Source organism: Oncorhynchus mykiss, chromosome 4 (genome assembly GCF_057628025.1).
Source record: "Oncorhynchus mykiss isolate SJ-2025 chromosome 4, ASM5762802v1, whole genome shotgun sequence".
NCBI classification, from domain to species: domain Eukaryota; kingdom Metazoa; phylum Chordata; class Actinopteri; order Salmoniformes; family Salmonidae; genus Oncorhynchus; species Oncorhynchus mykiss.
The window spans coordinates 93920001-93945056 of record NC_143025.1 but is presented as its reverse complement, the minus strand read 5'-3'; the positions used below and the strand labels follow the sequence as shown (position 1 = coordinate 93945056).

General features: G+C 50.0%; 1 protein-coding gene across 1 annotated transcript in view; it reads right to left on the bottom strand.

Moving 5' to 3' along the window:
• Window positions 1–230: 230 nt before the first annotated feature.
• nbas (NBAS subunit of NRZ tethering complex) overlaps window positions 231–25056 on the bottom strand; it is a 296853-nt gene continuing 272027 nt past the window's right edge. Inside the window, 5 exon segments of the mRNA XM_090233327.1 lie at window positions 231–840; window positions 12242–12373; window positions 15214–15367; window positions 17963–18064; window positions 18066–18100. Of these exon segments, the coding sequence (XP_090089453.1) occupies window positions 565–840; window positions 12242–12373; window positions 15214–15367; window positions 17963–18064; window positions 18066–18100 (699 nt within the window). The 3' untranslated portion in view covers window positions 231–564.

Genomic DNA, 25056 nt, shown 5'->3' with positions numbered 1-25056 from the left:
AGAGAGAAGAGTGCCGTTTCCAAAAGGGAAACTTTCAGGTGTTTTCCAGACCTAAAAAATAGTCTGTCAAGACGACTCCGCGTGGATCCAGGAACAACAACAAACAAACGACTGGAAAAGATAAGTCACTGAAAACAACCAGGAAAACCAGCTCATTAGACGGTGCTTATCTATTTCAAATCATCACAAATTACCTTCCAACTTAATAAATTGTAGGACAACAATTAGTATTAAATTGGATTAATATGGACTTTAATGATTTATTTGTGTTATATTTCAGGTCAAAGCACGTGTATCAGAACACTGGACAGCCAATCGTAAAAACAGCAGAACAAGTCTTCCACTTAACAACATGAAACAACAACATCCTATTAGCCAATTACAGTGCTAGTGAGAGAGAGCTGGGGCACATGCGTGCGACAACACCCAGCCACTCAGTGTATGGGGTTTTCAGGGCCAATTTGTTTTCTAGTAATGAATAGAGATAACATTAGGAAACACAATAACAGCGGCTAAACGATCTAGAGTCAATAAGAGCGTCTGTCCGGCTTCCTCTCCAGTACCTCAGAGCCACTTCTTAATGACAGTGAGCGCTGTAGTAAACGTGCTGAGGCCCGGGTGAGTTCCACGGTAGGTCAGAAGCAGGGAGCCGGCCTGAGCTCGGTACCCAGCCTGGAGCAGCTCTGACGCAGCCTTCTCCACGTCCCAACCTCCCTCCCGGTGTCTGGAGAGCAGGTGGGCGCTGAGAGGAGGGTAGAGGGGGGACGGTACACACCCCACCAGGAGACCAGCGTCCAGCAGGAGAGACAGGAGCTCTGGGTCGCAGGTAGAGTCACACACCTGGGAGACGGGGTACATGGTTAAAAACACAGGAGACAACCCCAACGTCCTACCGTGACCCTTGAACTCCCCTTTTGAGTTTGTGTCACTGTGTGTGTGTGTGTGTGTGTGTGTGTGTGTGTGTGTGTGTGTGTGTGTGTGTGTGTGTGCTGTGGTGTGTTCTATTCATTTAGCTGATCAGCTCCCATATTAAATCAAATTATATTTGTCATATGCGCTGAACACAACAGACGTAGACCTGAAATCCTTACTTTCGAGCCCCTAACCAACAATGCAGTTTAAAAAAATATGGATAAGAATAAGAGATAAAAGTAATTAAATAGCAGCAGTAAATAACAATATATACAGGGGGTACCGGTACAGAGTCAATGTGGAGGCTATATACAGGGGGTACCGGTACAGAGTCAATGTGGAGGCTATAAACAGGGCAGTGTGGAGGCTATATACAGGGGGTACCGGTACAGAGTCAATGTGGAGGCTATATACAGGGGGTACCGGTACAGAGTTAATGTGGAGGCTATATACAGGGGGTACCGGTTCAGAGTTAATGTGGAGGCTATATACAGGGGGTACCGGTACAGAGTTAATGTGGAGGCTATATACAGGGGGTACTGGTACAGAGTCAATGTGGAGGTTATATACAGGGGGTACCGGTACAGAGTCAATGTGGAGGCTATATACAGGGGGTACCGGTACAGAGTCAATGTGGAGGCTATATACAGGGGGTACCGGTACGGAGTCAATGTGGAGGCTATATACAGGGGGTACCGGTACAGAGTCAATGTGGAGGCTATATACAGGGGGTACCGGTACAGAGTCAATGTGGAGGCTATATACAGGGGGTACCGGTACAGAGTCAATGTGGAGGCTATATACAGGGGGTACCGGTACAGAGTCAATGTGGAGGCTATATACAGGGGGTACCGGTACAGAGTCAATGTGGAGGCTATAAACAGGGCAGTGTGGAGGCTATATACAGGGGGTACCGGTACAGAGTCAATGTGGAGGCTATATACAGGGGGTACCGGTACAGAGTTAATGTGGAGGCTATATACAGGGTGTTACGGTACAGAGTCAATGTGGAGGCTATATACAGGGGGTACCGGTACAGAGTCAATGTGGAGGCTATATACAGGGGGTACCGGTACAGAGTCAATGTGGAGTCTATATACAGGGGGTACCGGTTCAGAGTTAATGTGGAGGCTATATACAGGGGGTACCGGTACAGAGTTAATGTGGAGGCTATATACAGGGGGTACTGGTACAGAGTCAATGTGGAGGTTATATACAGGGGGTACCGGTACAGAGTCAATGTGGAGGCTATATACAGGGGGTACCGGTACAGAGTCAATGTGGAGGCTATATACAGGGGGTACCGGTACGGAGTCAATGTGGAGGCTATATACAGGGGGTACCGGTACAGAGTCAATGTGGAGGCTATATACAGGGGGTACCGGTACAGAGTCAATGTGGAGGCTATATACAGGGGGTACCGGTACAGAGTCAATGTGGAGGCTATATACAGGGGGTACCGGTACAGAGTCAATGTGGAGGCTATATACAGGTGGTACCGGTACAGAGTCAATGTGGAGGCTATATACAGGGTGTTACGGTACTGGGTCAATGTGGAGACTATATACAGGGGGTACCGGTACAGAGTCAATGTGGAGGCTATATACAGGGGGTACCGGTACAGAGTCAATGTGGAGGTTATATACAGGGGGTACCGGTACAGAGTCAATGTGGAGGCTATATACAGGGGGTACCGGTACAGAGTCAATGTGGAGGCTATATACAGGGGGTACCGGTACAGAGTCAATGTGGAGGCTATATACAGGGGGTACCGGTACAGAGTCAATGTGGAGGCTATAAACAGGGCAGTGTGGAGGCTATATACAGGGGGTACCGGTACAGAGTCAATGTGGAGGCTATATACAGGGGGTACCGGTACAGAGTTAATGTGGAGGCTATATACAGGGTGTTACGGTACAGAGTCAATGTGGAGGCTATATACAGGGGGTACCGGTACAGAGTCAATGTGGAGGCTATATACAGGGGGTACCGGTACAGAGTCAATGTGGAGGCTATATACAGGGGGTACCGGTACAGAGTTACTGTGGAGGCTATATACAGGGTGTTACGGTACAGAGTCAATGTGGAGGCTATATACAGGGGGTACCGGTACAGAGTCAATGTGGAGGCTATATACAGGGGGTACCGGTACAGAGTCAATGTGGAGTCTATATACAGGGGGTACCGGTTCAGAGTTAATGTGGAGGCTATATACAGGGGGTACCGGTACAGAGTTAATGTGGAGGCTATATACAGGGGGTACTGGTACAGAGTCAATGTGGAGGTTATATACAGGGGGTACCGGTACAGAGTCAATGTGGAGGCTATATACAGGGGGTACCGGTACAGAGTCAATGTGGAGGCTATATACAGGGGGTACCGGTACGGAGTCAATGTGGAGGCTATATACAGGGGGTACCGGTACAGAGTCAATGTGGAGGCTATATACAGGGGGTACCGGTACAGAGTCAATGTGGAGGCTATATACAGGGGGTACCGGTACAGAGTCAATGTGGAGGCTATATACAGGGGGTACCGGTACAGAGTCAATGTGGAGGCTATATACAGGGGGTACCGGTACAGAGTCAATGTGGAGGCTATAAACAGGGCAGTGTGGAGGCTATATACAGGGGGTACCGGTACAGAGTCAATGTGGAGGCTATATACAGGGGGTACCGGTACAGAGTTAATGTGGAGGCTATATACAGGGTGTTACGGTACAGAGTCAATGTGGAGGCTATATACAGGGGGTACCGGTACAGAGTCAATGTGGAGGCTATATACAGGGGGTACCGGTACAGAGTCAATGTGGAGTCTATATACAGGGGGTACCGGTTCAGAGTTAATGTGGAGGCTATATACAGGGGGTACCAGTACAGAGTTAATGTGGAGGCTATATACAGGGGGTACCGGTACAGAGTCAATGTGGAGGCTATATACAGGGGGTACCGGTACAGAGTCAATGTGGAGGCTATATACAGGGGGTACCGGTACGGAGTCAATGTGGAGGCTATATACAGGGGGTACCGGTACAGAGTCAATGTGGAGGCTATATACAGGGGGTACCGGTACAGAGTCAATGTGGAGGCTATATACAGGGGGTACCGGTACAGAGTCAATGTGGAGGCTATATACAGGGGGTACCGGTACAGAGTCAATGTGGAGGCTATATACAGGGGGTACCGGTACAGAGTCAATGTGGAGGCTATAAACAGGGCAGTGTGGAGGCTATATACAGGGGGTACCGGTACAGAGTCAATGTGGAGTCTATATACAGGGGGTACCGGTAAAGAGTCAATGTGGAGGCTATATACAGGGGGTACCGGTACAGAGTCAATGTGGAGGCTATATAAAGGGGGTACCGGTACATAGTCAATGTGGAGGCTATATACAGGGGGTACCGGTACGGAGTCAATGTGGAGGCTATATACAGGGGGTACCGGTACAGAGTCAATGTGGAGGCTATATACAGGGGGTACCTGTACAGAGTCAATGTGGAGGCTATCTACAGGGGGTACCAATACAGAGTCAATGTGGAGGCTATATACAGGGGGTACCGGTACAGAGTCAATGTGGAGGTTATATACAGGGGGTACCGGTACAGAGTCAATGTGGAGGCTATATACAGGGGGTACCGGTACAGAGTCAATGTGGAGGCTATATACAGGGGGTACCGGTACAGAGTCAATGTGGAGGCTATATACAGGGGGTACCGGTACAGAGTCAATGTGGAGGCTATATACAGGGGATACCGGTACAGAGTCAATGTGGAGGCTATATACAGGGGGTACCGGTAAAGAGTCAATGTGGAGGCTATATACAGGGTGTTACGGTACAGAGTCAATGTGGAGGCTATATACAGGGGGTACCGGTACAGAGTCAATGTGGAGGCTATATACAGGGGGTACAGAGTCAATGTGGAGGCTAAATACAGGGGGTACCGGTACAGAGTCAATGTGGAGGCTATATACAGGGGGCACCGGTACGGAGTCAATGTGGAGGCTATATACAGGGGGTACCGGTACAGAGTTAATGTGGAGGCTATATACAGGGGGTACCGGTTCAGAGTTAATGTGGAGGCTATATACAGGGGGTACCGGTACAGAGTTAATGTGGAGGCTATATACAGGGTGTTACGGTACAGAGTCAATGTGGAGGCTATATACAGGGGGTACCGGTACAGAGTCAATGTGGAGGCTATATACAGGGGGTACCGGTACAGAGTCAATGTGGAGGCTATATACAGGGGGTACCGGTACAGAGTCAATGTGGAGGCTATATACAGGGGGTACAGAGTCAATGTGGAGGCTAAATACAGGGGGTACCGGTACAGAGTCAATGTGGAGGCTATATACAGAGTATTACGGTACAGAGTCAATGCTCCAGCCTCTACAACCTCTTAACCCCTAAACAGCTGGGTGCTCCAGCCTCTACAACCTCTTAACCCCTAAACAGCTGGGTGCTCCAGCCTCTACAACCTCTTAACCCCTAAACAGCTGGGTGCTCCAGCCTCTACAACCTCTTAACCCCTAAACAGCTGGTTGCTCCAGCCTCTACAACCTCTTAACCCCTAAACAGCTGGTTGCTCCAGCCTCTACAACCTCTTAACCCCTAAACAGCTGGGTGCTCCAGCCTCTACAACCTCTTAACCCCTAAACAGCTGGTTGCTCCAGCCTCTACAACCTCTTAACCCCTAAACAGCTGGTTGCTCCAGCCTCTACAACCTCTTAACCCCTAAACAGCTGGTTGCTCCAGCCTCTACAACCTCTTAACCCCTAAACAGCTGGTTGCTCCAGCCTCTACAACCTCTTAACCCCTAAACAGCTGGTTGCTCCAGCCTCTACAACCTCTTAACCCCTAAACAGCTGGGTGCTCCAGCCTCTACAACCTCTTAACCCCTAAACAGCTGGTTGCTCCAGCCTCTACAACCTCTTAACCCCTAAACAGCTGGTTGCTCCAGCCTCTACAACCTCTTAACCCCTAAACAGCTGGTTGCTCCAGCCTCTACAACCTCTTAACCCCTAAACAGCTGGTTGCTCCAGCCTCTACAACCTCTTAACCCCTAAACAGCTGGTTGCTCCAGCCTCTACAACCTCTTAACCCCTAAACAGCTGGTTGCTCCAGCCTCTACAACCTCTTAACCCCTAAACAGCTGGTTGCTCCAGCCTCTACAACCTCTTAACCCCTAAACAGCTGGGTGCTCCAACCTCTACAACCTCTTAACCCCTAAACAGCTGGTTGCTCCAGCCTCTACAACCTCTTAACCCCTAAACAGCTGGTTGCTCCAGCCTCTACAACCTCTTAACCCCTAAACAGCTGGTTGCTCCAGCCTCTACAACCTCTTAACCCCTAAACAGCTGGTTGCTCCAGCCTCTACAACCTCTTAACCCCTAAACAGCTGGTTGCTCCAGCCTCTACAACCTCTTAACCCCTAAACAGCTGGTTGCTCCAGCCTCTACAACCTCTTAACCCCTAAACAGCTGGTTGCTCCAACCTCTACAACCTCTTAACCCCTAAACAGCTGGGTGCTCCAGCCTCTACAACCTCTTAACCCCTAAACAGCTGGGTGCTCCAGCCTCTACAACCTCTTAACCCCTAAACAGCTGGTTGCTCCAGCCTCTACAACCTCTTAACCCCTAAACAGCTGGTTGCTCCAACCTCTACAACCTCTTAACCCCTAAACAGCTGGGTGCTCCAGCCTCTACAACCTCTTAACCCCTAAACAGCTGGGTGCTCCAGCCTCTACAACCTCTTAACCCCTAAACAGCTGGTTGCTCCAGCCTCTACAACCTCTTAACCCCTAAACAGCTGGTTGCTCCAGCCTCTACAACCTCTTAACCCCTAAACAGCTGGTTGCTCCAGCCTCTACAACCTCTTAACCCCTAAACAGCTGGGTGCTCCAACCTCTACAACCTCTTAACCCCTAAACAGCTGGGTGCTCCAACCTCTACAACCTCTTAACCCCTAAACAGCTGGTTGCTCCAGCCTCTACAACCTCTTAACCCCTAAACAGCTGGTTGCTCCAGCCTCTACAACCTCTTAACCCCTAAACAGCTGGTTGCTCCAGCCTCTACAACCTCTTAACCCCTAAACAGCTGGTTGCTCCAGCCTCTACAACCTCTTAACCCCTAAACAGCTGGGTGCTCCAACCTCTACAACCTCTTAACCCCTAAACAGCTGGTTGCTCCAGCCTCTACAACCTCTTAACCCCTAAACAGCTGGTTGCTCCAGCCTCTACAACCTCTTAACCCCTAAACAGCTGGTTGCTCCAGCCTCTACAACCTCTTAACCCCTAAACAGCTGGTTGCTCCAGCCTCTACAACCTCTTAACCCCTAAACAGCTGGTTGCTCCAGCCTCTACAACCTCTTAACCCCTAAACAGCTGGTTGCTCCAGCCTCTACAACCTCTTAACCCCTAAACAGCTGGTTGCTCCAACCTCTACAACCTCTTAACCCCTAAACAGCTGGGTGCTCCAGCCTCTACAACCTCTTAACCCCTAAACAGCTGGGTGCTCCAGCCTCTACAACCTCTTAACCCCTAAACAGCTGGTTGCTCCAGCCTCTACAACCTCTTAACCCCTAAACAGCTGGTTGCTCCAACCTCTACAACCTCTTAACCCCTAAACAGCTGGGTGCTCCAGCCTCTACAACCTCTTAACCCCTAAACAGCTGGGTGCTCCAGCCTCTACAACCTCTTAACCCCTAAACAGCTGGTTGCTCCAGCCTCTACAACCTCTTAACCCCTAAACAGCTGGTTGCTCCAGCCTCTACAACCTCTTAACCCCTAAACAGCTGGTTGCTCCAGCCTCTACAACCTCTTAACCCCTAAACAGCTGGGTGCTCCAACCTCTTAACCCCTAAACAGCTGGGTGCTCCAACCTCTACAACCTCTTAACCCCTAAACAGCTGGTTGCTCCAGCCTCTACAACCTCTTAACCCCTAAACAGCTGGTTGCTCCAGCCTCTACAACCTCTTAACCCCTAAACAGCTGGTTGCTCCAGCCTCTACAACCTCTTAACCCCTAAACAGCTGGTTGCTCCAGCCTCTACAACCTCTTAACCCCTAAACAGCTGGTTGCTCCAGCCTCTACAACCTCTTAACCCCTAAACAGCTGGGTGCTCCAACCTCTACAACCTCTTAACCCCTAAACAGCTGGTTGCTCCAGCCTCTACAACCTCTTAACCCCTAAACAGCTGGTTGCTCCAGCCTCTACAACCTCTTAACCCCTAAACAGCTGGTTGCTCCAGCCTCTACAACCTCTTAACCCCTAAACAGCTGGGTGCTCCAGCCTCTACAACCTCTTAACCCCTAAACAGCTGGTTGCTCCAGCCTCTACAACCTCTTAACCCCTAAACAGCTGGGTGCTCCAGCCTCTACAACCTCTTAACCCCTAAACAGCTGGTTGCTCCAACCTCTACAACCTCTTAACCCCTAAACAGCTGGTTGCTCCAGCCTCTACAACCTCTTAACCCCTAAACAGCTGGTTGCTCCAGCCTCTACAACCTCTTAACCCCTAAACAGCTGGTTGCTCCAGCCTCTACAACCTCTTAACCCCTAAACAGCTGGTTGCTCCAGCCTCTACAACCTCTTAACCCCTAAACAGCTGGGTGCTCCAACCTCTACAACCTCTTAACCCCTAAACAGCTGGGTGCTCCAACCTCTACAACCTCTTAACCCCTAAACAGCTGGTTGCTCCAGCCTCTACAACCTCTTAACCCCTAAACAGCTGGTTGCTCCAGCCTCTACAACCTCTTAACCCCTAAACAGCTGGTTGCTCCAGCCTCTACAACCTCTTAACCCCTAAACAGCTGGTTGCTCCAGCCTCTACAACCTCTTAACCCCTAAACAGCTGGTTGCTCCAGCCTCTACAACCTCTTAACCCCTAAACAGCTGGGTGCTCCAACCTCTACAACCTCTTAACCCCTAAACAGCTGGTTGCTCCAGCCTCTACAACCTCTTAACCCCTAAACAGCTGGTTGCTCCAGCCTCTACAACCTCTTAACCCCTAAACAGCTGGGTGCTCCAACCTCTTAACCCCTAAACAGCTGGGTGCTCCAACCTCTACAACCTCTTAACCCCTAAACAGCTGGTTGCTCCAGCCTCTACAACCTCTTAACCCCTAAACAGCTGGTTGCTCCAGCCTCTACAACCTCTTAACCCCTAAACAGCTGGTTGCTCCAGCCTCTACAACCTCTTAACCCCTAAACAGCTGGTTGCTCCAGCCTCTACAACCTCTTAACCCCTAAACAGCTGGTTGCTCCAGCCTCTACAACCTCTTAACCCCTAAACAGCTGGGTGCTCCAACCTCTACAACCTCTTAACCCCTAAACAGCTGGTTGCTCCAGCCTCTACAACCTCTTAACCCCTAAACAGCTGGTTGCTCCAGCCTCTACAACCTCTTAACCCCTAAACAGCTGGTTGCTCCAGCCTCTACAACCTCTTAACCCCTAAACAGCTGGGTGCTCCAGCCTCTACAACCTCTTAACCCCTAAACAGCTGGTTGCTCCAGCCTCTACAACCTCTTAACCCCTAAACAGCTGGGTGCTCCAGCCTCTACAACCTCTTAACCCCTAAACAGCTGGTTGCTCCAACCTCTACAACCTCTTAACCCCTAAACAGCTGGTTGCTCCAGCCTCTACAACCTCTTAACCCCTAAACAGCTGGTTGCTCCAGCCTCTACAACCTCTTAACCCCTAAACAGCTGGTTGCTCCAGCCTCTACAACCTCTTAACCCCTAAACAGCTGGTTGCTCCAGCCTCTACAACCTCTTAACCCCTAAACAGCTGGGTGCTCCAACCTCTACAACCTCTTAACCCCTAAACAGCTGGGTGCTCCAACCTCTACAACCTCTTAACCCCTAAACAGCTGGTTGCTCCAGCCTCTACAACCTCTTAACCCCTAAACAGCTGGTTGCTCCAGCCTCTACAACCTCTTAACCCCTAAACAGCTGGTTGCTCCAGCCTCTACAACCTCTTAACCCCTAAACAGCTGGTTGCTCCAGCCTCTACAACCTCTTAACCCCTAAACAGCTGGTTGCTCCAGCCTCTACAACCTCTTAACCCCTAAACAGCTGGGTGCTCCAACCTCTACAACCTCTTAACCCCTAAACAGCTGGTTGCTCCAGCCTCTACAACCTCTTAACCCCTAAACAGCTGGTTGCTCCAGCCTCTACAACCTCTTAACCCCTAAACAGCTGGTTGCTCCAGCCTCTACAACCTCTTAACCCCTAAACAGCTGGGTGCTCCAGCCTCTACAACCTCTTAACCCCTAAACAGCTGGTTGCTCCAGCCTCTACAACCTCTTAACCCCTAAACAGCTGGGTGCTCCAGCCTCTACAACCTCTTAACCCCTAAACAGCTGGTTGCTCCAACCTCTACAACCTCTTAACCCCTAAACAGCTGGTTGCTCCAGCCTCTACAACCTCTTAACCCCTAAACAGCTGGTTGCTCCAACCTCTACAACCTCTTAACCCCTAAACAGCTGGTTGCTCCAGCCTCTACAACCTCTTAACCCCTAAACAGCTGGGTGCTCCAACCTCTACAACCAAATTATACTACTATGTGTGATATGGAGGGGTTGGCTAACAGCAGAAGACCCATTCTGTGTGTCATACAGAGGAGAAGACCCATTCTGTGTGTCATACGGAGGAGAAGACCCATTCTGTGTGTCACACGGAGGAGAAGACCCATTCTGTGTGTCATACGGAGGAGAAGACCCATTCTGTGTGTCATACAGAGGAGAAGACCCATTCTGTGTGTCACACGGAGGAGAAGACCCATTCTGTGTGTCACACGGAGGAGAAGACCCATTCTGTGTTTCATACGGAGGAGAAGACCCATTCTGTGTGTCATACAGAGAAGACCCATTCTGTGTGTCATATGGAGGAGAAGACCCATTCTGTGTGTCATACAGAGAAGACCCATTCTGTGTGTCATATGGAGGAGAAGACCCATTCTGTGTGTCATACAGAGGAGAAGACCCATTCTGTGTGTCATACGGAGGAGAAGACCCATTCTGTGTGTCATACAGAGAAGACCCATTCTGTGTGTCATATGGAGGAGAAGACCCATTCTGTGTGTCATACAGAGAAGACCCATTCTGTGTGTCATATGGAGGAGAAGACCCATTCTGTGTGTCATACAGAGGAGAAGACCCATTCTGTGTGTCATACGGAGGAGAAGACCCATTCTGTGTGTCATACGGAGGAGAAGACCCATTCTGTGTGTCATACAGAGGAGAAGACCCATTATGAGTGTCACACGGAGGAGAAGACCCATTCTGTGTGTCATACGGAGGAGAAGACCCATTCTGTGTGTCATACGGAGGAGAAGACCCATTCTGTGTGTCATACGGAGGAGAAGACCCATTCTGTGTGTCATATGGAGGAGAAGACCCATTCTGTGTGTCATACAGAGGAGAAGACCCATTCTGTGTGTCATACAGAGGAGAAGACCCATTCTGTGTGTCATACGGAGGAGAAGACCCATTCTGTGTGTCATACAGAGGAGAAGACCCATTCTGTGTGTCATACAGAGAAGACCCATTCTGTGTGTCATACAGAGGAGAAGACCCATTCTGTGTGTCATACAGAGGAGAAGACCCATTCTGTGTGTCATACGGAGGAGAAGACCCATTCTGTGTGTCATACAGAGGAGAAGACCCATTCTGTGTGTCATACAGAGGAGAAGACCCATTCTGTGTGTCATACAGAGGAGAAGACCCATTATGAGTGTCACACGGAGGAGAAGACCCATTATGAGTGTCACACAGAGGAGAAGACCCATTATGAGTGTCACACAGAGGAGAAGACCCATTCTGTGTGTCACACGGAGGAGAAGACCCATTCTGTGTGTCACACGGAGGAGAAGACCCATTCTGTGTGTCACACGGAGGAGAAGACCCATTCTGTGTGTCATACAGAGGAGAAGACCCATTATGAGTGTCACACGGAGGAGAAGACCCATTCTGTGTGTCATACGGAGGAGAAGACCCATTCTGTGTGTCATACAGAGAAGACCCATTCTGTGTGTCATACAGAGGAGAAGACCCATTCTGTGTGTCATACGAAGGAGAAGACCCATTCTGTGTGTCATACAGAGGAGAAGACCCATTCTGTGTGTCATACAGAGGAGAAGACCCATTCTGTGTGTCATACGGAGGAGAAGACCCATTCTGTGTGTCACACGGAGGAGAAGACCCATTATGAGTGTCACACAGAGGAGAAGACCCATTATGAGTGTCACACAGAGGAGAAGACCCATTCTGTGTGTCACACGGAGGAGAAGACCCATTCTGTGTTTCACACGGAGCAATACAGTATGTCAGTTACCTCGGTGGTGTTGTTGATCTGATCCAGGACCAGTTCTAACAGCTGGGGGTCTTGACTCTCGGTCATCAGTTTAAGAGCTGGGAGCCGTAGGCCTGGTTGATCCAGGAGCAGAGAAGACATGTGTCTGATACACTGTAGGGAGAGGGGGGGGGAGGAAGGATGGAGGGAGGGAGGGGAGAGGGAGGGGAGGGGAGGGGAGGGGAGGGGAGGGGAGGGGAGGGGAGAGGAGAGAGAGAGAGAGAAGAGAGAGAGAGAGAGAGAGAGAGAGAGAGAGAGAGAGAGAGAGAGAGAGAGAGAGAGAGAGAGAGAGAGAGAGAGAGAGAGAGGGAGGGAGGGAGGGAGGAGGGAGAGAGAGAGGGAGGGAGGGAGGGAGGGAGGGAGGGAGGGAGGGAGGGAGGGAGGGAGAGAGAGAAGGAGGGGAGAGAGAGGAAGAGGAAGGAGGGAGGGAGGGAGGGAGGGAGGGAGGGAGGGAGGGAGGGAGGGAGGGAGGGAGGGAGGGAGGGGAGAAGGAGGGGAGAGGGAGGGAAGGAGGGGGGAGGGAAGGAGGGATAGGGAGGAAGGGAGGGAGGAGGGATAGGGAGGGAGGGAGGGGGGATAGGGAGGGAGGGAGGGATAGGGAGGGAGGGAGGGGGGATAGGGAGGGAGGGAGGGGAGGGAAGGGGAGGGAAGGGAAGGGAAGGGAAGGGAAGGGAAGGGAAGGGAAGGGAAGGGAGGGAGGGGGGGATAGGGAGGGAGGGAGGGGAGGGAAGGGAAGGGAAGGGAAGGGAAGGGAAGGGAAGGGAAGGGAAGGGAGGGAGGGAGGGAGGGAGGCAGGGAGGGAGGAGGGGAGAGAAGGAGGGGAGAGGGAGGGAGGGAGGGAGGGAGGGAGGGAGGGAGGGAGGGAGGGAGGGAGGGAGGGAGGGGAGAGGGAGGGAGGGAGAGAGAGAGGGAGGGAGGGAGGGAGGGAGGGAGGGAGGGAGGGAGGGAGGGAGGGAGGGAGGGAGGGAGGGGAGAGAGAGGAGGGGAGAGGGAGGGAAGGAGGTGGGAGGAAGGAGGGATAGGGAGGGAGGAAGGGAGGGAGGAGAGGGATAGGGAGGGATAGGGAGGAGGGAGGGAGGGGGATAGGGAGGGATAGGGAGGGAGGGAGGGGGGTGGGAGGGAGGGAGAGGGAGGGAGGGAGGGAGGAGGGGAGAGAAGGAGGGAGGGAGGGAGGGAGGGAGAGAGGGAGGGAGGGAGGGAGGGAGGGAGGGAGGGAGGGGAGAGAAGGAGGGGAGAGGGAGGGAAGGAGGTGGGAGGGGAAGGAGGATGGGAGGGAGGAAGGGAGGGAGGAGGGATAGGGAGGGATAGGGAGGGAGGGAGGGGGGATAGGGAGGGAGGGAGGGGGGATAGGGAGGGAGGGAGGGAGGGAGGGGGGATAGGGAGGGAGGGAGGGGAGGGGAGGGAAGGGGAGGGAAGGGAAGGGAGAGGGGGGAGGGAGGGAAGGGTAGGGAGGGAGGGAGGGAGGGGGGAGGGGGAGGGAAGGAGGAACTGAGGGGGGTGGGAGGGAGGAGGGAGGGATAGAGGAATTGGGGGGTGGGAGGGAGGGATAAGAAAGTGGGGGTGGGAGGGAGGGAGGAGGGATGGGAGGGAGGGAGGGGGGATAGGGAGGGAGGGAGGGGGGATAGGGAGGGAGGGAGGGGAGGGAAGGGAAGGGAAGGGAAGGGAAGGGAAGGGAAGGGAGGGAGGGAGGGAGGGAGGGAGGGAAGGGTAGGGAGGGGGAAGGGGGAGGGAAGGAGGGAGGGAAGGGTAGGGAGGGAGGGATGAGAGGTGGGGGTGGGAGGGAGGAGGGGGAGATGGGGGGTGGGAGGGAGGGGGGAGGGGGAGGGAAGGAGGGAGGGATGAGAATGGGGGGTGGGAGGGAGGGATGGGAGAGTGGGGGGTGGGAGGGAGGGATGAGGAGGTGGGGGGGTGGGTGGGAGGGAGGGGGAGGGAGGGAGGGGGAGGGAGGGAGGGAGGGAGAGGGGGAGGGGAGGGAGGGAGGGGGAGGAGGGAGGGAGGGATGAGGAATTTTGGGGGTTGGGGAGGAGGGGACAGTTCAGTACATGTTAAATAGAGAGACACACTGCTGCATGGTGCTGGTGGTAATATATGGATCGCTCTCCCATCATGCTCTAGTGATTTCATTCTATAGGCTTTAAATTAAAAGAGTGTTCAGAGTGAAACAGTCATCTCCTCTCCACACAAAGATTAGTATACCTTAGGGGTAGTACTATCACCAGTAATATCACAGAGCATACCATTATACTACACTGTCTAGTTCTACACAGAATACCATTATACTACACTGTCTAGTTCTACACAGAATACCATTATACTACACTGTCTAGTTCTACACAGAATACTATTATACTACCCTGTCTAGTTCTACACAGAATACCATTATACTACACTGTCTTGTTCTACACAGAATACCATTATACTACAGTGTCTAGTTCTACACATAATACTATTATACTACACTGTCTAGTTCTACACAGAATACCATTATACTACACTGTCTAGTTCTACACACAGAATACCATTATACTACACTGTCTAGTTCTACACAGAATACCATTATACTACACTGTCTAGTTCTACACACAGAATACCATTATACTACACTGTCTAGTTCTACACAGAATACTATTATACTACACTGTCTAGTTCTACACAGAATACCATTATACTACACTGTCTAGTTCTACACACAGAATACCATTATACTACTGTCTAGTTCTACACAGAATACCATTATACTACTGTAGTTCTACACACAGAATACCATTATACTACACTGTCTAGTTCTACACACAGAATACCATTATACTACACTGTCTAGTTCTACACACAGATACCATTATACTACACTGTCTAGTTCTACACAGAATAGCATTATACTACACTGTCTAGTTCTACACAGAATACCATTATACTACACTGTCTAGTTCTATACACACACCGGTAGGTGTTACCTGTGCAGGTAGTTTGTGTTTGGAGGGGTAGAGGGAGCGGACCATGTTCATGATCTCCTGACCCAGGTCCAGTCTGACCTCTGACCCGTGACCTCTGCAGCATTCTATTAAGCTGGAGGTCAACACCACCCAGGGGTTACGCTCACACTGAGCACTGAGGAGAGATGCAGAAAGAGAGGTTACTGTGTGGGTCTGTAAAATGTGTTGGTTCAAAACTATAACAGAAGACAGGAGGAGAGGAGGAACAGAAGGAGGGCTGAGGAGAAGACGGGACAACTGAGGAGAAGACGGGACAACTGAGGAGAAGACGGGACAACTGAGGAGAAGACGGGACAACTGAGGAGAAGACATGAGGAGGGATGTTCTTGAGGAGAAGACAGGAGGAGAGGAGGAACAGAACGAGGGATGAGACTGAGGAGAAGACAGGAGGAGAGGAGGAACAGAAGGAGGGATGAGACTGAGGAGAAAACAGGAGGAGAGGAGGAACAGACGGAGGGATGAGGTTGAGGAGAAGACAGGAGGAACAGAAGGAGGGATGAGACTGAGGAGAAGACAGGAGGAGAGGAGGAACAGACGGAGGGATGAGACTGAGGAGAAGACAGGAGGAGAGGAGGAACAGAAGGAGGGATGAGGTTGAGGAGAAGAACGGAGGAAAGGAGGAACAGAAGGAGGGATGAGGCCGAGGAGAAGACAGGAGAGAAGACAAGAGTAGAGAAGAAGAGAGGGAGCGAGGAGAGACAAAGTAGACAGCCATTCATTTAGCTGATCAGCTCTAATCTGTCCTATTCATTTAGCTGGTCAGCTCTCATCTGTCCTATCTGTCCTATTCATTTGGCTGGTCAGCTCTCATCTGTCCTATTCATTTAGCTGGTCAGCTCTCATCTGTCCTATTCATTTAGCTGGTCAGCTCTCATCTGTCCTATTCATTTAGCTGGTCAGCTCTCATCTGTCCTATTCATTTAGCTGGTCAGCTCTCATCTGTCCTATTCATTTAGCTGGTCAGCTCTCATCTGTCCTATTCATTTAGCTGGTCAGCTCTCATCTGTCCTATTCATTTAGCTGGTCAGCTCTCATCTGTCCTATTCATTTAGCTGATCAGCTCTCATCTGTCCTATTCATTTAGCTGATCAGCTCTCATCTGTCCTATTCATTTAGCTGATCAGCTCTCATCTGTCCTATTCATTTAGCTGGTCAGCTCTCATCTGTCCTATTCATTTAGCTGATCAGCTCTCATCTGTCCTATTCATTTAGCTGGTCAGCTCTCATCTGTCCTATTCATTTAGCTGATCAGCTTTCATCTGTCCTATTCATTTGGCTGATCAGCTCTCATCTGTCCTATCTGTCCTATTCATTTAGCTGATCAGCTCTCATCTGTCCTATTCATTTAGCTGGTCAGCTCTCATCTGTCCTATTCATTTAGCTGGTCAGCTCTCATCTGTCCTATCTGTCCTATTCATTTAGCTGATTAGCTCTCATCTGTCCTATTAATTTAGCTGGTCAGCTCTCATCAGGGTTAGGGTCAATGCCAGGGTTATGGTCATGCCAGGGTTAGGGTTAGGGTCATGCCAGGGGTAGGGTCAGGGTCAGGGTCATGCCAGGGGTAGGGTCAGGGTCAGGGTCATGCCAGGGGTAGGGTCAGGGTTAGGGTCATACCAGGGTTAGGGTCAGGGTCATGCCAGGGGTAAGGCCAGGGTCATGCCAGTTAGGGTTAGGGTCATGCCAGGGTTAGGGTCAGGGTCATGCCAGGGGTAAGGCCAGGGTCATTCCAGGGTTAGAGTCATGCCAGGGGTAGGGTCAGGGTCAGGGTCATGGTAGGGTCAGGGTTAGGGTCATGCCAGGGGTAGGGTCAGGGTCATGCCAGGGGTAGGGTTAGGGTCAGGGTCATTCCAGGGGTAGGGTAAGGGTCAGGGTTAGGGTCATGACAGGGAAAGGGTTAGGGTCAGGGTCATGCCAGGGGTAGGGTTAGGGTCATGCCAGGGTTAGGGTCAGGGTCATGCCAGGGGTAGGGTTAGGGTCAGGGTCATGCCAGGGGTAGGGTCAGGGTCATGCCAGGGGTAGGGTTAGGGTCATGCCAGGGGTAGGGTTAGGGTCATGCCAGGGGTAGGGTTAGGGTCATGCCAGGGGTAGGGTTAGGGTCATGCCAGGGGTAGGGTTAGGGTTAGGGTTAAATTTAATTTTGAGAGAGAGATGTCTCTATTCCTTTGAACACTTTGTGAGTGTAGAGACTCTCTCTCATTTAAGGTCTTTATTGGGAAACATGTTAACAAAGCAAGTGAAGTTTGTTGTTGTTGTTGCGTAATCTCCGTGGTTCTAAATCAAGTTGTTTAGGAGTCACTACTAAAATCTGAAGTGATTTTACCCACGCACCGTTACCGTTTCTCTGCCTCCTCCCCCCTCTCCACCCCTCCTTCTCTCCTTTCCCCCTCCTCTCCTTTCTCCCCTCCTTCCACCCCTCCTTCTCTCCCTTCCCCCCCTCCTTCTCTCCCTTTTCCCCCCCTCCTTCCACCCCTCCTTCTCTCCTTTCCCCCCTCCTTCCACCCCTCCTTCTCTCCTTTCCCCCCTCCTTCCACCTCTCCTTCCCCCCTCCTTCTCTCCCTCCTCCCACTCATTCTCTCCCTCTTTCCCCCTCTCTTTCTCTCCCTCCTTAATATCATGCCTGCCCCTCCCTCCCTCCTGCTTTGCATCAAACTGTTTAAAGGGGAGTGAATGAGTGCAACCCTTGGGAGACCATCATATCAAATACACTTACACTTCCTCTTTCATCATAGGTGGCCACGCCTGGAGGAGGAGCATCAGATGCTGAAACTCCTCCCACTTCCTGCTGTCGCCTAGCAGCTGGAGGAAGAGACGATCCTTTCTCCTCATTGTCTATGTCATCCATCTCCACCTGACAGAGAGAGAGAGAGGAGGGGTGAGAGAGAAAGGGAAGGGAAGAGAGGGGGAGAGAGAAAGAGAGAGGAGGGGGGAGAGAGGGGTGGAGAGGGGTGGGAGAGAGAGATGAGGGGGGAGAGAGAGGAGGGGGGAGAGAGAGGAGGGGGGAGAGAGAGGAGGGGGAGAGAGAAAATGAGGAAGGAGAGGGGGAGAGAGAGGAGGGGGAGAGAGAAGAGGGGGAGAGAGAAGAGGGGGGAGAGAGAGGAGGGGAGAGAGAGGAGGGGGAGAGAGATGAGGGGGAGAGAGAGGAGGGGGAGAGAGAGGAGGGGGAGAGAGAGGAGGGGGGAGAGAGAAAATGGGGAGAGAGAGGAGGGGGAGAGAGAGGAGGGGGGAGAGAGAAAATGGGGAGGAAGACAGGAGGGAGAAAATTAAGATATAAAGTAAATCATTTCATCTGAGTCGTTCTCAGTGTGATTTAACAGTTCAGAGAACAGCTGATTTCTGTGGAAGTAAGACAGAGTCCTATCACGCACACACTATTAATATACCACCCCACAGACAGAGACAGACAGACAGCATACTAACACCCCACAGACAGACAGACAGACAGACAGTATACTAACACCCCACAGACAGACACTATTGATGCACTAACACCACACAGACAGACAGCCCTCCCGACAGACAGACAGACAGCCCTCCAGCCAGCCTGCCTGACAGACAGACAGACAGCCTTCCAGCCAGCCTGCCCGACAGACAGACATAATCCAACACTACACAAAGTAGGTCACACACCTGAAACATTCACACCTGGGCTTGCTTACACACACACACACACACACACACACCTGGGCTTACACACACACACACACACACACACACACACACACACACACACACACACAGAAAATGTTTACATTTGCAGCGCATACTAACGAGATGGTGTGTAATTAATTATCTGAGCGAGATTCTTACATTAAATGAACTAAAGGACAAGATACAAACCCTCAAACCCCAAAAGGCTTGTGGGCGAGGATGGTAAACAAACTCCAGCTGTGGTGGCGAACGGTTGGATTTCTGAGACCAAAGCATTCCGGGTGACGCTGGTGTGTGAAGTGGTTGAAACTACGACTCTACCAAAGGGCAAGACTATTCCACGTGGAGCGTTGGCTACACGGCTGGAAGTGGTTCAACTCTGAGACTATCGATCCCTACAGAATAAGAGAAAATCTTAGATACAAATTACTAGTCAGCAGCTAGAAATGACGTAAACCTGGGACGAGAATACAGACAACCGTCGAAACATCTAATCTATGAGAACATTTCTAAATGGTACTCTGAAGTATCCACTCTAACCCTGAAATACTTTGATCTTCGGGGGAAACGCAACCAGAGAGACTCTGATCTCCAGCAGACGGATTCCGGGTTCCAACAGAGAAGACAACAATGACATACACTGCAATTATTCTAGAATGAGCGGCCGTTCATGTGCGAAGGATTAGCATTTCAATGAATATAATTATAGACTGTGTGTAATGAATCCATTTGTCTTTTCCCGCTCTCTCTCAGTCACCACCCCTTTTCCTTTGTCCACCAAACCGCCATATCGGCTTGGTCCACTAGGGACTCTTTTCTATCATTGTTACTAACCGATATCTATTGTCTGTTTCTGATGTATTTCTGTGATTATTTAGCTAGTTAGTTAGTTAGTTAGTTAGTTAGTTAGCTAGTAAATAATTGAGCCAATTGGTGTATGGGATGATTCATAGTAGAGGCTGGGTTCGTGCAGATAACCAACAATTTACGAGGTTTTGATGAGACTGACGAAGGTAATAATAATTAATTAATAGAAAAGTAATTGATCAGATATTCAAATATCTGAAGCGTTACATTCGGTAGATTATAACTTTGCAAATGTGAAAATTGTAAGTGACTTCCTAGTTAAAAACCTGTTAAGGATATGGCAGACATACGCCCCCTTTGGAGAGATTGGGTACCCCTAGTAAACTGGAAAAAAAATCAGTCAAAAATTGCTAATATATGCAAATATTATTATTGGATAGAAAACACTCTAAAGATTCTAAAACCGTTGGAATTATGTCTGTAAGTATAGCAGAACTCACAGGGCAGGCATTCTTCCAAACTAGTTTTTGTGGCCATGAAAGTTGGAGCAACTTTGACGTCATGGCCCCCACCCTTCCCAACCAGTTATGATTCTGGGGATGATAAAAATTACAGACCTCTACATGCTTTGTAAGTAGGGTAACCTGCAAAATCGGCAGTGTATCAAATATTTGATCTCCCTACTGTATATATCAAGGAATTGGCGAGGGCACTAGAACAGTCTGCAGGACCCGGCCTCACCCTACTAGAATCTAAAGTCAAATGTCTACTGTTTGCTGATGATCTGATGATCTTCTGTCCCCAACCAAGGAGGGCCTACAGCAGCACCTAGATCTTCTGCACAGATTCTGACAGACCTGGGCCCTGACAGACCTGGGCCCTGACAGACCTGGGCCCTGACAGACCTGGGCCCTGACAGACCTGGGCCCTGACAGACCTGGGCTCTGACAGACCTGGGCTCTGACAGACCTGGGCCCTGACAGACCTGGGCCCTGACAGACCTGGGCCCTAACAGACCTGGGCCCTGACAGACCTGGGCCCTGACAGACCTGGGCCCTGACAGACCTGGGCCCTGACAGACCTGGGCCCTGACAGACCTGGGCCCTGACAGACCTGGGCCCTAACAGACCTGGGCCCTGACAGACCTGGGCACTGACAGACCTGGGCACGGACAGACCTGGGCCCTGACAGACCTGGGCCCTGACAGACCTGGGCCCTGACAGACCTGGGCCCTGAAAGACCTGGGCACTGACAGACCTGGGCACGGACAGACCTGGGCCCTGACAGACCTGGGCCCTGACAGACCTGGGCCCTGACAGACCTGGGCCCTGACAGACCTGGGCCCTGACAGACCTGGGCCCTGACAGACCTGGGCCCTGACAGACCTGGGCCCTGACAGACCTGGGCCCTGACAGTAAATCTCAGTAAGACAAAAATAATGGTGTTCCAAAAAAGGTCCAGTCGCCAGGACCACAAATACAAATTCCATCTAGACACCGACAAAAAACTATACATACCTCGGCCTAAACATCAGCACCACAGGTAACTTCCACAAAGCTTTGAACGATCTCAGAAACAAGGCAAGAAGGGCCTTCTATGCCATCAAAAGGAACATCAAATTTGACAACCCAATTAGGATCTGGCTAAAAATACTTGAATCAGTTATAGAACCCATTGACCTTTATGGTTGTGAGGTCTGGGGTCCAACCAAGACTTCACTAAATAGGATAAACACCAAATTGAGACACAGCATGCAAAAATATATACTTTGTGTAGAACACAAAACCCCAAACAATGCAGGCAGAGCAGAACTAAGACTTTACCCGCTAGCTATCAAAATCCAGAAAAGATCTGTTCAATTCTACAACCACCTAAAAGGAAGTGATTCCCAAACCTTCCACAACAAAGCCATCACCTACAGAGAGACAGAGAGAGAGACACACAGAGAGAGAGAGACAGACACACAGAGAGAGAGAGAGACCTTCCACAACAAAGCCATCACCTACAGAGAAATGAACCTGGAGAAGAGTCCCCTAAGCAAGCTGGTCCTGGGGCTATGTTCACAAACACACCCTACAGAGCCCCAGGACAGCAGCACGATTAGACCCAACCAAATCATGAGAAAACAAAAAGATAATTACTTGACACATTGGAAAGAACAAAAAACAGAGCAAACTAGAATGCTATTTGGCCCTACACAGAGAGTACACAGCGGCAGAATACCTGACCACTGTGACTGACTCAAACTGAAGGGAAGCTGGCTCAAGAGAATACTCAGGTGGAAACTGAGCTGCACTTCCTAACCTCCTGCCAAATATATGACCATATTAGAGACACATATTTCCCTCAGATTACACAGATCCACAAAGAATTTAAAAACTAAATCAAACATTAATGAACTCCCATATCTGTTAGGCGAAATACCGCCGCGTGCGGTGTGACATCACAGTGGCCCGTTGCCATGACAAAAGGGCAACCAATGGAGAACACACACCGTTGTAAATACAACCCATATCTGTTGATCTTCCCTTTCGTACTATTCGCACATTGTTACAACACTGTACAGCCAATAATATAACATTTGCCATGTCTATATTCTCCTAAAACTGGTGAGCGTAAAGTATATTAACATTTCCATAGTTTTTTTTCCCTCGTTAGTCTACTCCATTTGCTTTGGTAATGTAAAGATATGTTTCACATACCAATAAAGTCCTTTGAATTGAATTGAGAGAGAGAGAGAGAGAGAGAGAGAGGGATGGATGGATGGGGAGAGAGGATAAAAGGAAGAGTGAGGGAGAGAGAAAGGGGGAAGGATGAGGAAGGAGTGGGAGGAGAGGAGGCTGTCAAGAAGAAAGAAAATGCCATAACATTTACCAGGAAGGTTTTGAGTGATTAAAATAAACTGCCTCCCCCCTCCTACTCGCCTTTTAACCCACATCGCTCCCATCTCTCTCTCCAACTATCTCGACCCCTCTCTCTCTCTCTCTCTCTCCACCCCTCTCTCTCTCTCCAACTATCTCAACCCCCCTCTCTCTCCAACTATCTCAACCCCTCTCTCTCTCCAACTATCTCAACCCCTCTCTCTCCAACTATCTCAACCCCTCTCTCTCTCCAACTATCTCAACCCCTCTCTCTCTCCAACTATCTCAACCCCTCTCTCTCTTCTATTCCATTCCTCAACCCCTCTCTCTCTCCAACTACCTCAGACCCCCCTCCCTCTCCAACTATCTCAACCCCCCTCCCTCTCCAACTATCTCAACCCCCCTCCCCTCTCCAACTATCTCAACCCCCCTCCCCTCTCCAACTATCTCAACCCCTACTCTCTCTCCCAACTATCTCAACCCCCCTCCCTCTCCAACTATCTCAACCCCCCTCCCTCTCCAACTATCTCAACCCCTCTCTCTCTCCAACTATCTCAACCCCTCTCTCTCTTGCCTTATTTTACCTTCAGCCCATCTCCCCTCTCCATAGTAAAATCAATTAGTGTTCTTGCTAGCTGAATTATCAGGTTTATAATGTGTGTATGTATGAGTGTGTGTGAGCGCGCCAGCTGAGTGGCTGGATTAAGAGCTATTGATGTAATGACATCACACTGAGTGCTCTCGTTTCACACACACACACACACACACACACACACACACACACACCAGGGCTTTTAATCAGGCACACACACAGAGATGATGTTTCTCAGTGCCTGGTGTGTAAGCATTGAGCCAGTGTGTTTCTGTGGACTGCTCAACGTGGAGGGCTATACACAGACACATCTACACAATGAATCCACCCCCAGTAACAGTAGCAGTTTGGGTAATACACAGACACATCTACACAATGAATCCACCCCCAGTAACAGTAGCAGTTTGACCATGTGGAGACTGTGGTTAACCAGTTACATCCTCACTGCACTACCAGTCAAACGTTTTAGGACTCATCTACTCATTCCAGGGTTTTTCTTTATTTTTACTATTTTCTACAATGTAGAATAATAGTGAAGACATCAAAACTATGAAATAACACAAATGGAATCATGTAGTAACCAAAAAAGTGTTAAATAAATCAAAATATATTTTCTATTTGAGATACTTTAAAGTAGCCTCCCTTTGCCTTGATGACAGCTTTGCACACTCCTGGCATTCTGTCAACCAGCTTTATGAGGTAGTCACCTGGAATGCATTTCAATTAACAGGTGTCCCTTGTTAAACTTAAATTTGTGGAATTTCTTTCCTTCTAAATGCATTTGCGCCAATCAGTTGTGTTGTTACCTCTGCTGCAAAGGATAAGTTCATCAGAGTTACCAGCCTCAGAAATTGCAGCCCAAACAAAATGCTTCACAGAGTTCAAGTAACAGACACATCTCAACATCAACTGTTCAGAGGAGACTGTGTGGAATCAGGCCTTCATGGTGGAATTGCTGCAAAGAAACCACTACTAAAGGACACCAATAAGAAGAAGAGACTTGTTTGGGCCAAGAAACACGATCAATGGACATTAGACCGGTGGAAATCTGTCCTCTGGGCTGATGAGACATTTTAGATGTTTGGTTCCAACCTCTGTGTCTTTGTGAGATGCAGAGAAGGTGAACGGATGATTTCTGCTTGTGTGGTTCCCACTGTGAAGCATGGAGGAGGAGGTGTGATGGTGTGGGGGTGCTTTGCTGGTGACATTGTCTGTGATTTATTTAGAATTCAAGGCACACTTCATACCACAGCATTCTGCAGCGATGCGCCATCCCATCTGGTTTGCGCTCAGTGGGACTATCATTTGTTATCAACAGGACAATGACCCAACACACCTCCAGGCTGTGTAAGGGCTATTTGACCAAGAAGGAGAGTGATGGAGTGCTGCATCAGATGACCTGGCCTCCACAATCACCTGACCTCAACCCAATTGAGATGGCTTGGGATGAGTTATACCGCAGTGAAGGAAAAGAAGCCAACAAGTGCTCAGCATATGTGGGAACTCATTTAAAACTGTTGGAAAAGCATTGCAGGTGAAGCTGGTTGAGAGAATGCAAAGCGTGTGCAAAGCTGTCATCAAGGCAAATGGTGCTTACTTTGAAGAATCTAGAAAATATAAAATACATAGATTTGTTTAACACTTTTTTGGTTACTACATGATTCCATGTGTGTTATTTCATAGTGTTGATGTCTTCACTAGTATTCTACAATGTAGAACATAGTAAATATAGAGAGACACCTTTGAATGAGTAGATGTGTCCTAACTGTTGAGTGGTGCTGTCAAGAGATAGATGGAGAGATAGATGGAGAGCGATGGCGAGAGAGAGAGAGATTGAAGGCGAGAGATTGAGCGCGCAAAAGAGAGAGAGAGATGGAGAGAGAGAGAGAGACATAG